Below are 15,145 nucleotides of genomic sequence, written 5' to 3'. Positions count from 1 at the left end.
CTTCTTTCGCGATATAGGGCCACATAGTATATATTGATCTCGATAGGTATACTTGTACCATCTACAAATGCTCGAGAATGTAATAATCGTTTGTAGACTATGGTAATATGGCTAAATAGGAACTAGGCCTGGAACGGTTTCCGATGAGGACGCTTTGTGAGGGAGGTGCGGAGATTCTCTAAAAAAACAGATGTTCTTATCTGAGCGCTTAATTGCTGGCTTTAATGAGAAGTTTAAATCTAAAAACCCAAATTTGGTCAAAACACTACTTCTTGACAACGTATTCCTAGGCCAACTAGTGGTTAAAAATCATGACAACCTAGACAGCATGTGGCTGTTCGGATGCCTTCGTCTACACTAAAAGGATCTAAATCAGGTCTTAGGTAAAACTAAAAAACAGCCTCTTAAAAAGAGTCTTATCACGTTTTAAATAGGAAGAGTTTTATTGATGTCGGTACGTCATTAACGGCGTCCTCATCGCTGCCAACCGCATCTGCGCCACTTAATAAGGATATTTAAGAGAATAAGTGTTGTTTAAACGTTCAGATTAAACCAAAGACAAGCGTTCCCTATACATGAAACGGAGCTTAACGGCAAAAACGATTCACCACTTAGAGAGTGCCAGCCAATTGTTCAGCTTGTTGCGTTGCAAAGATGAACTACTTGCGTCTGACTGTTTGTGATATACACGTCTGCCCTTGAAGTCTTCATTTGACGAAGGCTGCGTCAAATCTTATTGGAGGAAGAAAGGCTCTAATCTCGAAAGGTCACACAGTAGTTATCTGTCCATCGATAGCTGCAAGAACATGCTTCCATAAATTGGTCCATAAATCCATGGTACATTCAGGGATATCAGCGTTCGTGGCCCACAAACTCGCCGAGTGTGCAAAAGGAGATAGCAAACCTAGTATCTTAGCTGGGTTTGTCTTCGATGGCGTGAATAAGCCCACACTGATGTATCGAAATGAAGCTTGCAACCAGTTTCGATAGCCCTTTGAAACAGCCCTTTGAAACTTTGTAACGTAGTAACCCTTACATGTATGTGTTGTATGTATATATGTATGATGTGGTTGCTAACCTTATGGTGGTGAAAAACGTAAGTCTACTACGACGGGTCAGCACCACCGAATGGCCAATGTTCGATATGTACTATCGACTATGTTTAATCATTTCTAAACAACATTTGACAAAATACACGGTAACCAGAAATTTTCGTGTTACAATGATCTGTAATTTCTCTTTTTGTGCTAAGTCGGGTGCTCTTCGTTGATGGGCCGCTTCCGTAGGATTTATAATGCCTTATACCAGAGCGGAGGAATTGTTGAAGCAATTTCCTGATGAGTTGAAGTAATGGAGGTGTATACAATGAGATCAACAGCGGGCACAGACGTGGTCCAACGACGAAGCAATCGAAGCATTACCTGGGGGTCGAATACTATCGCTCGTGATATCCTGACGCTCCTGAGTGCATCTCTAGCTTGGCTATTAATGAAAGAAATGCTAAGAGCAAAAACTTATTCAATGAAAAAACATGCCTTTTGCAATCGGACTGTTTTGAGCACTTCTTGTGAAGATCATTAGTCTCGACACTCTAAAGTCTGGACCTGTGTGCCTTGGGGGCAAAAAAATAAATATTGATGTATCGTTATTCAAAGGAATGAAACCGACATTTCGGAAATTAAAACGGAGGGATCCGACTTAATACGATAAATTACATAAAATGCCATGTGTGGTTCACTTTCGTAAAACTCTAAACGTCGGTATTGCGCACAACGTACGAGTAATGTACAGGTTGGATCGAGTCAAATTGTGGCTCTTTAAGCAACTACATACAAGTGAGGCTAAACTTAATTTGCATATATATATATATATATATACATATATACATATATATAAAGGAATGAGCTTACCATATATCGAAAGTTAATTCCTTAACTTTCGATATATGGTAAGTTAATCTAATCGAAATTTTATCAGGCATCTCTTACACAATAAGTTGTATATCATCCAGTAGTAATTCAGTAGTAATATAAAATAACTTGTTGAACTTAGACACGCAAAGTAATGCCTAACCGTACCCTTAAGTACCGAATGAGTAAAATTCTTCGATAAGAATATTTTTATATTTCGACCCTTAGATGTGCTTTGCGTGTAGTTGGATCAGTTGAACTTTCTTTTTTTAGATGTTAAATAAGTTTAATAAGTGATAAATACGCTTTCATTAGAGTAAACATGATACTAGCATTCGTACTCAATGAATGATACGGTCTTTTAGTAACGTAGAGCATCGGATTTGAACAGCAGAGTTACACCGAGTCAAAAATGTAACTTCGCTGTTAGGAAGTAGTTTAAAAATGTTTACGTAACTGTTAACATTGAAACATCATACGAACTTGAAAATAGTTACACCCTTCAATAAACTCACTCAAATGGTCGCTGCGTAGCATAAAATTTTCGTAATCTCAAGCTGAATAAGTCCGAGCGCTCAGTACGGCCTGCCAAACCACAAGGTCCTTAAATTTATGGATGAAATATGGCAGATATGCATTATGCACTTGCTGCGGAAGGCGCCAGGATCTGGGCGATCGTGATACGTTTGTGCGTACACATACAAAGATCTTAGCACCTATGGGGCGATGTCGCGTTCTGATTGACTGTTTAATAGTATTTGTGTTGTTTGGTAGATATATTTCGTTAACAGTCACCAAATCCACCCAGAAAACTAGGACTAGAAATCGTCGGAAATCAGGCGCAGCGATCGGGCTAGCCCTGTCGCGGAATTGGCCTGATGCGCATTTGAAATACGCGTGAGATTAAGGAAGCTCTTATAACAGTGAGCGTTCGCGAAGTGGCTTGACGCTACTTCAATTAACACTTTGATGAGATAGTTTAAGCATAGACAGCCATATCTGTGCCTGCTGCCGAAGCTTTCATTGGTCTTAGAATACAGAGGCTTTGTGGTATGTGAAATGGGCAGTAGACGAGGTAGAGATAGGCAGGACTTGTCGAGCTGTGCTAAACTAGTTCTTGTTTGAAATGTGACATTCATGTAATGAATTGCGGCCTAGTGATAAGCACCCACAGCGAGTATATGTAGATTATAAAATTTTGACCCTTTTTATTCAGACTGGGAAAACTAAGAAGTCGAGTTGGCCTATTAGAAATCTGGGTATGACTAACATAATAACACGGTATAACGTCAATTGACACTATTTATATATAACATTATTTAGTGTAGAACTTCGCATTGGTAGGTAGAGGAGTGTTGATCGCCGACCGTATGGTATCTTGCTTTCCAATATAGTGAGTATTTCCCTATTGACGACCATGCCGACATCGTAGTGGTTCGATGCATAGCATCGTATGCTTTCCCGTCTATCTATTAACTCTCGCTAGTAAGAGGGCAAAAATATGGAAAGCATATAACACCAGCTTATAATATTGGTTCTGGTGAGCGGCCGGCTTGACAGCGGTCTCCCACGAATGATCTGAACTGATCAAATATGTTTACCTATAACATGAAATTCTAAGAGTGGCCACAGAAACACTATTTGCTGGCAGACATGCGATACTGTACGTCCTTCTGACTGACTGTGCCCGATACCGAAACTCGGAATATATATATAGATATAGATAGATACTGGTGGTCTCTAGATAGATACTGGTGATGATATGGATAGATAATGCTACAGTCTACGAAGCAGTATATAACAGTGTCCTAACGACAGTCGTCACGTTAATGGCATCATCAGTTTTTTTTTTTTCATTTTTATCTCACTGCATCCAGCCGTTATTTGTTAGCATCACGAATTGGAGAATGTCAAGCGGTGCATTAATATGAGCGGGCGGGGGCAAACAGCGAAACATTGAAGCGTGAAGAATATGAATGGCGACGCGTTTGACGCAGGCGTTGCCCGAAATAGAACGGTAATGAGGAAGGCCTCATTATAAGCTTCGCTCTTTGCCTCCACTCATTTTCGCACTTACCGGACCGGCACAGTCAATCGGGTATCAATAAGGCTCTCGGAGCTGTGACAACTAGTGCTACAGCCAAGCGCAGACCGTAGAACAAGAATTGTCAGATATTATTGACAAGAACTGTTGTGCGATTGTTAAACGATGCGAGTCGAGTACTACCAGCTCAACATATTAATTAAAAGATATCAAGCATTAGGTACTATTTCAATAGCCGTACGAAGGATGGAGAAGATGCGTTTGGCTAGCGTGACGTATTTGGTGGCCACGTGGCGTCAAGTCCCGCCTTTGAGTGTAGTTGACTATTCAGTGATGGTTCGATTCGGGATGTCTTGTCAGCGACGCTTCTCTACATATTTCATATGGTATTGCCTAGTGGCGACTGTTTATTCGGGCGATGGTACATGGCACACTTGGCGCCTACATACCTGCGCAGATGCAGAGATATACAAGCACACGGGCTTTTGTTGAATGAGGACGTCTTGCGCAGCTCGGAGCAATCGGACAGCCACGGATGTTGATGAATAGTAGATAAATTTTCTTGTACTACACGCGATACAGACTAAGCTACTAAATAGAAGATGGCCACCACTGTTTTGGTCTGTTTTGTTTCTATGTTACATTAGAGTCTTGAATATTTCAATTGAACTACGGGAGGACAAAAATTAGTTAGTTTCCAACTAGGGCTATGACAGAGAGCTTCGAATTGTAAAGGAATACGGCTGTATCGATTCATTGCTAAATTAAAATCTTCTGCCTTAACTGCTAAAACGGAACGTATTGATAATTTGAGTGAAGTGTGACATGGTGGATCGGGGTAGAATGTCGTCGGGCAAGGCTCGACCTACCGGTGTGATACTTTACAGCTAGAAATAATGCAGTTGACTGAGTAGTGCGAAATAGTAAGATAAGATCTGAATTCAGCTCCCCAAAAGGTAGTATTTAGATGCATGTTTTGTCCTTCTATTCGACTGAACGGGTCGAAATATTCCTACCAAACTGCTAAACATTTGCTCTCCAAACACCAACCCTATTCGGGGGTGCCTCTGATAAAAATGAGGTTTCAGCCTCTTCGAGGCAAGCAAGTGTAATTTTCTAGGTTACACTCTGAGGGACACTAGCTGGCAGCTGCACGATACTCTGAAGCCGGAGTTCGTTTGGACGCGGTCCTCTCTCATTCAAAAATAACATTTTTGAAAAAAACACTCCGCGTATTTGCATTGCATCTGGTTTTTGACATAATTCGTCACACTTGCGAATGTGCTTGATATTTGTAATCTACGTGTGTTCTACTGTATCTAGAAAATTAGGGGTGATAGACAGAGCTTAGCCGACCCCATTCCCACCTTTTTATCGCAGAGACGAAAGATTAATTTAGAGCGATATCCTAGCCTAGATAGATCGCGATGATACAGCACCAAGCCAACGCAACACAAGTAAACAAATTGCGGGAAAACCTTGTTATCTTGTTCATTTGTTATAGCTCGATATTTTAGAAGCACCAGCGTCCAGGACTACGGACGTTTTGCGTTGAGTCTGCAGTAAACTTAAAAGTAAAGTAATTTGAAGTAAAACCCTCCGCGTCGGAACAACCATGAACACCGATGGTCTATCGTTGTATTTCAATTAGAATATTATTACTACTACTATCTAATGATCGATGTTCTTGGGGTAACCTGTCGGAAATATATCTCACATGCACGCAGTGTTCCACATTCTGGCGAATCTAAGTCGTTCTGGCTCACTCGCAAATCCAGTCACTTTGGCCGCAAAATATCCTGTTTTTTCGCAGTACTCTCTGCATTTACCATTTGAGACTATGACAGCAGATGCAACTGAAATACGCAGTGGGCTTCACTGTGATTTACTGCCGAAAAAATCATTTTGATAATATAACCTAGGAGTTGGTCTTCCAGCAAGGGGAACTTAAGATTTAGTCCCATCGGTTTACGTGACAGGCATCTTCTTCCCCTCGACGCTTATTGTCGACGTTGCAACATTTCTAAATTGAAGAAAAGGTATTTAGTTTGTATATAAATACTTGACATAAATCGAAACTCCTCTTGACGGTAATAAGATGACGCACCTGAATAAGTATTGAAGTAAACGATCGCAGAAGAACTCTGCGAATGGTCGGTTAGGCGAAATTTCCTAAAATAGATTACTGTGTTAGGGATCAACTACAGGGCAATGACGCATTCTATTTTGTAGATTGTTTTTGTCATCCGTAAGAAATCTTCCGTCCTTCCTTACGCGCTCCCATCGTAAAAAATATAAAGTATCAGTTTTTTCAGTTGGAATAATAATAAAGGTAATCGCGTATTCCTTCCTTCAAGCATGTTTTGTATGGCGAAGAGGAACATCCGTTCCCTTATACCCTCACCATACTTGTACCGGCGTCCTGCCGTTGAAACAGATGGACAAACAATTACATAACACACACATGCCTCCAAAATCTAGTGGCAAATGTTCAAAACAATGCATACAATCTATCTTTAGGCGGTCGCCGTGGCAAGGTGTTCCGTTTAAATTTGTGCGCGTTTCTGATGTAATATCTTGGTCGTGCCTGTTTCGCGGTCAGTGTTACTTGCTTCAGTAAGCCCCTATGCATAAAGGCAATTGCATTATTGCAAATAATAATAATAATTGCAAATAAAGACGGGATTAATATTTAAACACTTTCGGTCAGAGAAAATCTCGGCCGAAATGTCGTGAGTCAGGGGACGTAATACACGCTTCACTAAATGCGTGGTAAATTGTAAAGGATATCAATAATTATATGGATGGCAGCTTTCTTAGATTTAAATACACTATAAAACGTATCAATAAGCCAATGGACACTTCCAGGACTAACCAAATGCTGTCTACGAAAGCACGCAGAGTTTGTCTGCGTGCTTTCTTAAACAAACCCTGTCTATAATCCGCACGGGGTGCGTGCAATGCATCCAAGGTGCATGCTTAATTTACGTACACTTTCTAGCGGTTCGTATCACCACTCGAGCTCCGCGGTGAGTGTGTTTATTATATGATACAGTATTCGCAGCGTCACCACTTGAAAGGTACAATTCATGTGGTCGTTGAAACGTAGACATATTTATTATCCGCAGTGTATGTGTTAATCTGTAAATGTTTTTCAACCAAAATCGCAATTGGTTATGAAATCTATAGCAAATGGCATTAATAGTTGAAATTTACCAACCGATATGGTTAGACAATACAGGATTGACAATTAGCTAATTAGTACCACACAGTTCCGCGGGCCTGAATAGGTTTATTTTAGCGATACGCAGATAGACGACTACGATCACACAAGATCACGATCTATACCGTTATAAGCATATCAAAAACTTCTAATAAGGAAGTGCGGTATTCATCTTGTAAGTGTTCCAACTCCTCTCTGTTGCGCTATAACGGATCTGTATATTTTTGTTATCGATCAGATTATCCATGGCTAGGGCGACAATGACTATTCTAACCGTGAACTCTCTATGAATTCTGTGTCGATGTCTTGTATCTTCAGTATTCCATCACGCAAACTTCCTGTCTTCAATCATTCCTGAATCATGGTATGTGTTCCATTTGCGCTCTCAGTCAGCTTCTGAAGACAATTTGCTATGCCTCTAGTCACTGATGTATTAATGAGAACGTCAACAATTCCGTCTGTATTTTACTTTACATCGATTTGTCTCATTGTTGTTGTTCCAGCATGCTCATCGTGTTGGGAACACTGGTTGGTGGTATCGCTCAGTAAGTATCAGACGTTATAACAATTTATTAGTTTTTTTTTAAGCTATCCGATGTCAAAAAATGTATGATCGGTATTATAGATCAGAGCATTAGCTCTCCCACACTGATAGCATAATATAATAAATTCATCTACCAAATTGCCATTTGTCGAACACCTCTTAGGACGCTACCGGTTCCTTTTCTATGCCGTTTGTTAAAGAACTGAGTACTGAATTATATTATATCTCTGCGGCGACTCCTACAATGCACCGCGATGTCGAAGCGGAGAAAATGTTTTTTGATAAAAACTGTGCGGTCTGAAACAAGTAGTGATGATGAAGCGACTCTCATGATGTTTCTTGCCGTGGCATGTAATTTCAGCATCAGCAATAATGACACGCTCCCGGCATTTTCACCAGACACGTTCTTTTTGTACCTGCTACCACCGTAAGTTCATCGGACATTTTACTTTTAATGTAAATATCTTACTTCCTTTAAATGCCGTAAATTTTAACATAGACGTCCTGTATATGGTGCATGTAAAAAACCTTATTACCTCCTTGGTATATCAATCTGTCATACCCATCTATCGTAATGGTATATTTCATTGGACTAAATGTTTTCTACAGAAGATCCTTTCACATTTCTGCTCAGCGGTTGAGGCTGTACAAGCCCTGAACGAACTGCGTAACCGATAACTCAAAACGTTTAGCCGGATGCAGCTGATCACAACGAACATGTACACATGTGAAAAGCAATCTATGTATTTTTAAAGCCATAGCATGAAAATAGAGTCCAGAAAGTATACTTATTTAGAGATTATTCTATAAAGGGAAGGGATATACATTAGTTCCCTTACTTGCAGCAGACATTGGCAAAAGACGTATGAACTTAGGTCAAAAAAGTTACACGCCGGTTGGGTATAGGCTCACAAGGACGACTTGGATTGTTAACCTGTCGTTGTAGAATACAAAGCGATCAAAAGAAACGGATCTATCCAGTCACGTACGTCTCTGATGAGCTCTTTACTTACTAACAAGGCAATCTGCTGTTGGTGTCTTGCATAAGCAAGCTTACCCACTTTTAAAAAAGAACGCATTTCACGTACCAGACATGTTATGCCCACTATACGCCTGGTTAACGTTAGATGATGCACGTAGCGGGATCACAGGCGTGACAACTCCGTCACACTTACTCCCTAGCTCATTAGGTTGTAGTAGAAGACAGAAAAAACTAAATTGAATCCTTGTGCTTAACTATATATTTGTGTATCTAAACATTATAACTGACGAAATGACACAGACAGATCGCGGACCAGTAAATCAGTGAAGGCATGTACAGCTTAGCCACAAAAGCCACAAAGGCCAGAAAAGCCACAAACAAAATTCAAATGCGACCGTTCGTACGGTTGGTACGGTGTTCTTCCGTTCCACAAGATTTCCACTGCAGCAGCGTACTCTTATTCTGTCTAGCACGCAAATAACTGAACCCAACGCAAACCATCCATCGTGGTAAAGTATTTCAAATTTTTGCAGTCTGGTACGATTACTTCCTTATTTAGTTAGACCTTTGTTCCTCTTGCCGCGAGCACTTTTCACGCAATCAACCCCATCCTAATAACCACAGAACCATAGGCTGGTCCTGCTGTAGGAAGGCTCAATATTATTCTGTATCCAGTATGATTCTGAAGTTTGTTCTCCGATTGTCTAGTAACAGCCAATGATATCCGAACACGTGACGCATAACTAGCTCAGACAGGCTTAAAATGAACGAAATTGAATTTGTTAATTGGCCGCACATAGGCCTCGTATAGTTTGATGGCGCGTGTCCTTAAAGTACGGCTACAGTTAATAGTGATGCTTTGGACAGCGATGTGATGGTTTTCTTAGTATGAAATTGGCAGGAGTGAGGCTTAAATTATGAGGTTTTTGCGGATACGCCTTGACAGAGGATCAATAAGGCAAATAGACTTGAGTGTGTGAATGTAAGTAAGAAAGGTTTAAAGGAGACTCGCACGTGATAGAAAGTTACGCAAAAGTTTACCTCGGCCAAAGTGATGGCAAATGCGATGTTGAAATAAGAAAACATGGCAATTTCAGCTGAGCTCATTCAGTTTATTGTAGTTCACAGAAAACTGGACTAGGGTCGGCGACTGTAGCAACAACGATACATTTATAATGTGTTAATGTGCGTTGCAATGTTTATGGTACTTAGGTTAGGTAGTTGCACAAAAGTGAAACCTTTCAGCAGTACTGCAATTAACTTCAATGGCAAAGTTACACTGAACTAATCGCATTATCCTATTCCATTTACATTATCCTTTAACTCAAACTCGAAAACTTCGTACGTGTCTTTAACGCCGCTTGTTTAGGACATATTTAGAACAACCGTTTTAATGTCAGTGTATCTGAGTGACATAAATCCTAACATAATTTGGCAAGAATGCATTCTCAAATGGGTCAGTCACGGTTCTTTCGTAAATTCTAGACTCAATCGCTTTCTGTATCTGTTTATACTACGAACCATTTGTCCTGCTTTGTCTTGCAAGAAGGTGCTTTGTAAAGTTCTGTATCTTATTCTGTTCGATTGAAATTGGCTATCTGAAACAATTCAAATAATAATAATAAGTCGGCAACTACAATACAGAAGGGATCGCACGGATATTACGATTTATGTTATTTTTACTTACTGTTTTTCACTTCTTATTTTTTTAAATTTTTTACTCTTATTTATTTTTTTTTTTTACTTATTTACTTACTTCTCTCTAACGCTGTCATGGGCAGTGCTATCGTAAAGCGTTTCTAGAAGCTATCGGTCCGTAGCTTCAATCTTCTATTACAGCTAAAATTGAGAAACTCGTATTCAGTTGGAATATGCTTACCGAACTTAACGCTTTGTCGGATAGCCTGGGTGCAATACTCTTGATTACTCCAAATTGACAACTAGATTGGACCACCTAACCGATTTGAATTAACAGAGTACAACACTTCCACAAGTTACGTGCTCTTCTAGACGACTCTGGAAGGCAATATTGAAGTTATTTCCAATCAACCGCTACTTTTTGACAGCATAGTAGGTTCCGTCTAAACCTCCCGGTATGGACGTTCAGATGGACGCTAAGTTCGATCAGAGAAGTTTGTTGCAATACGCTTCGACACAGGGTCCAACAGGGTCTGAATCGTACATAAAACACCCTATGGTTTATCAAGGGCAAACGCGTTTACCCCCCCCCCCCCCAAAAAAAAGGGGTGTAATTAGTCTCGGATGATATTATTGATGCATTGCCGCACGGAGGACTGCAACAGAATTGACTCAATGCAGTTTCGCATGTTTAACTACATTCAAGATGCGGCGTGTTCTCTGAATGTACAAGGACGTATCCATCTCATAGCTGAACTAGTTTAAGATATAAAACCAGATAGACGGGTTCCAAATCGTATAAATACCAGAAGCTTCAAAGCACCTCACATCCAACACTGCCGCTTTGTCTTGAAACCACTAAAACCTTTCTGAGTAAGCCCCCGTGTCCCCATTACAAACCGCACCGCGTCGAACAAATTAGACTGCTTAATTACTTTTCCGTATGGGCAGAAAAAGTTGTCGATGCAAAGTCTAAATGCGTATGGACATGCAGAAATCGAATATACCTTCTACCTTTAACGGGTATAGGAGCTGGGGCGCATAGATACAGTGGAAAGCTTCGTTATGCCAACCTCTCCGTCGCTTCACGCTATCGTTCGACCGTCTGGGTCTCCGCCTTTTGTCAAAAACATTCACAACATTTTCAAATAGAAGTCGTTCGTTAAAATTCGATGGCTCAAAGTGTTTCCTTTTATTTAGTTTTGATAGTTTCCATCGGTCGACGTCCTGTTTCCTCGTACATGGCTAGCTGCGATCCTATCACTTACTCGAATTGTTGCCAATCGCTGCTTAACTTATATCGTACGGAAGCAAAAAATACACACCATAGACGTTACGACTAAACATGTTCATACGAATGTCGGCATGTAGGCTTTGGCACACGTTGCCGTTCCAGCAACTAGAAAAGGCAAACGCGTTGAATTTCTCTGGTGACGTAACGATTTTGCAGATTTTATGTTAGACATTGGCGCGTTCGTTGCCTTCGAAACAACGGCACCTGCCGATTGTTTACAAACTCTCCCTGTATACTTCGCTTGTTTTTGTCAAAAAACTGCAATAGAGTGCTGGAAACGAGGTGAGCCGACCTCATGGTGTTTTAGTTGTCTGAATTCAAAGCCAAGTGAGGCACCTAATCCGTTGCGTCCAGACACATTTTCATTCCCCACAGTACTGGGCTTTACGAGAGCCCTCCTCAAAGGCCACTAGTCAGATCTAGGTTGGATGCCAATACAAATATTAAGCAGCATAAGATAGTATTGTATATCGTAGGTAAAACAATCCGCATTTCTTCCTTTCAGAAAAGCACGAATTGTCTGCGACGGGACTGTATGCTCAGATTGTTCGCCAGCAACGTAGAAATCATATGTGTAAGATGCCTGATAGGGAGCTTCATGAACTACTCCTGCACAGCTGGTTGAGTGTAGCAGCAGGACGCAAGTAGTCCCGGTAATTTTGGCCCTGTTTTAATTGGAGGGGCCTTATGAAATTAAGCAGCTGCGTTCTGATGTGTGTCTGTAAATGAAGGCATTACTCGCCCCTTTGATGGCAACGTTGCCTAATAAAATCCGTGGACTTGAATCAAATACGTAATTGTTGCATTATATTTTTAGCAGACATGTCACAGTCGAGTGCAGTAGTGACGATAGTATAAAATTAACAGAAGACTCCAACGTGACCGTGATATCCCGTTAAACTTGTTTTACTATTGCAGAACTGTGGAGGACTGATGTCTTTGTGCGATACGCTGAAGCTAACAGAGAATGCTTCTTGGTAGACGGTTTAATGGCCGGGCCGATCGCTGTTTAAATTAACGTTAAACAATAGTAATTGAGTCTTTAAATCGCTGCTTTCTAATAATTGTGTGCCGTGGCTAGATGAAATCAATTTTAATAAGCTAGCTATGTAACATTCCCTCTCGGATAGGCTCATTCTTTGCCGTTTTGACTGCAGGTTTTTTCCACACCTTCTGTTTTACCTAACTTTGTGTATGGAGTATATTCGATTGTTTCATACTAAATTGGATGAATACGAAATTTCTTGCCGTTGTTTTTGGAACTTGGGTCCTCAGTATCATTGGCAGCATAACCTAGCCTCTTTTCCGACTGAGCCTTGCGTTACGTTGATCTCACGCTCACTTTCATCATAACGCAGAGCATTTGTGGCTCTTCAGTGCACATGTGCCATACGTCACTATAAAAAATAAGAAGAAATAAATATTGTTGCACGCCTCCACAGAATTTGGTGTTCAACCTTTGCAACAGAAAGTTCCATGAATAAATGACCCGAGGTTGTAAATGGCTGAACACGTTTCACGTGGGTATCGAAGGACAACGTGAGTGGCTGCATGGCCGGCTTGTATATGCGGGCCTTTGTTTATAATGCCCTGTCACCTTCAATGGGACCGAATAGGCGGGATTAGAACTCAATCACGAATCGAGGGCAAGCATTTAGCAGTACTATGTGGTAGGGTCCAAGCTTACACAACCCTTTTTTACCGATATGGTGCCGCCAAGCAGAGTGTAGGAGAGCTCGTTGAACATGTTTTTACCTAAGCGGGTAGCTTACTAAGATATATGCTAATGCGATTATGTGTTCGTCTCATTGTTACAACATTGCCTTTATTTTACATGTAAAAAAAGATCCACCGACCATGTCCTCACCGTTTTCACATTGTGTCTATCCCCCAGTTTTAGTTAAAATTCCTTTTACGTTTATTTTGCTAATTCGCATTCGGATTTACTAATTCGGTACGTGTACTCAGCCAAAGCCAGTTACGTATTCGGAAAGATATTGTTATTATAGGCCGCTCATTTTTATTATGATAGGACGTTCATTAAAAATTGCGCCGATAGATTGACACCTCCAGTAAAAAACGAGAGTGTACACAGTTTCATGAATTGGCTTTTTCTTAGGAAGGAAGACATGATTGTTCAGGTCTTTGCGTGGTGTCCTGTCTTCTCTAATCATCGGAGATCACCATCCGTAAAAATATATACCGAGATTGCCGCTCAAATCAGATTTCTATTGCGTCTAAACAAACGCACGCATGATAGATGACTGGTGTTTTGGGAGACATCAGACCAGAGCGCGGACTAAATTTTCATGGAACGCACGAATCAGAGTGGGACTTCATCTGCTGTAATCACTGTAGGTATGCGAATCGGCAGAAAACAACTGAGACACTACAGTTTAACCGTCAGCCAAGAATTTATGAAAGCGATAGGACCTTAATTAGGTTCGGGTTGTTCCCTGCGAGGTGGGATGAAAAGGCCTTTGGAAAGATCGCCTGAATTGAATGGCCTGTTTAGCTATGAGATCCCGCTTAATAAAAACATTTGTTGGATTACCAAAAGAAGATTGTAGCTCGCATAAATACCTCAAATCGCTCTACTGCCCCATTCAAATCAGCTAACAAATTTCTCTACTGCTCCTAATCTTTCCCTAATTAGAGCGATTTGGCAGTCGTGCATCTCCAAGTGTAGGTCGTCACGCTAGCGGATAACCCTAGGATATGTGTTCACGTAGAATACATGGCTGCAGCCGGTACGTTAAGTTAATGCCGGTTTTTGCATTATTTTCAGCATTGTACTCGAGTCTTCGTACTCGCTATACGACAACTCATTTTTCTCAAACATCGGAACGATTCTTCTTTACGCCGTTATGGTGAGTGATGTAGGACTAACCCTAAGCCTAATAAGCCTCTTGAGGATGCTTGTCGTTGTGAGTGTTTGTTATAGTTGTTGATTCCAAGGAGGAATAATATAAAAATAGCCGTGAGAGTAAACAGGTCAACAACTCGGGAGAAGCTTCCCGAAACCGTAACAGTAAATATTTGTCCTGTATCTTCACTGATTTTTACTTACACACCGACTAACAGAAATACTTTGCATGCGTAATCCGTAAAGCTTCCTGCACATGTTTGCTTTGATGATGTCGTTGTTGACGTTATTAGATAATAAAACATTATCCCTACTACGGTACATGTTGGCAGCTGTTTGAGATCAAAGTTTGCTTGGCTCCTTGTACAAAAGCTAATACAAGCTCACTCGAACGAGCTAGCTATTTCTAGCAGACATCAGCTGCGCGGAAATTAAAGTTTACGGGCCCAAAACTACTTATATATTAACCAGTGGCTTGTTGACTCTGTGGAGCGTAATATCGTATGTGGAAATTAAACGAACATTACTTCAAAACTGGGGTCGTGGAAGTGAGAGAGAAGCTCTTATTTAATAATTAAAAAAAATGATGAAAATCTAATGATCGAGGTTAACCGAAGAATGTGTCGACTTCCCGTTGCGTCGCC

At 40.7% G+C, this 15,145-nt stretch overlaps 1 protein-coding gene across 1 annotated transcript in view; it reads left to right on the top strand.

Annotated features, from left to right (window-relative positions):
• The window catches only part of LOC111259807 (Na(+)/H(+) exchanger protein 7), a gene marked incomplete at its 3' end in the record, with an annotated part of 61,971 nt that extends 47,466 nt beyond the window's left edge, over positions 1–14,505 (top strand). Inside the window, 4 exon segments of the mRNA XM_022832048.1 lie at positions 7,496–7,541; positions 7,681–7,722; positions 8,083–8,148; positions 14,424–14,505. Coding sequence (XP_022687783.1) covers positions 7,496–7,541; positions 7,681–7,722; positions 8,083–8,148; positions 14,424–14,505 — 236 coding nt within the window.
• Between the last annotated feature and the right edge of the window lie 640 nt (positions 14,506–15,145).

This window comes from Varroa jacobsoni, unplaced genomic scaffold, assembly GCF_002532875.2.
Source record: "Varroa jacobsoni isolate VJ856 unplaced genomic scaffold, vjacob_1.0 scaffold_369, whole genome shotgun sequence".
NCBI lineage: Eukaryota > Metazoa > Arthropoda > Arachnida > Mesostigmata > Varroidae > Varroa > Varroa jacobsoni.
The sequence above is the reverse complement of the archived record's forward strand: the minus strand, read 5'-3'. Positions and strand labels throughout refer to the sequence as shown.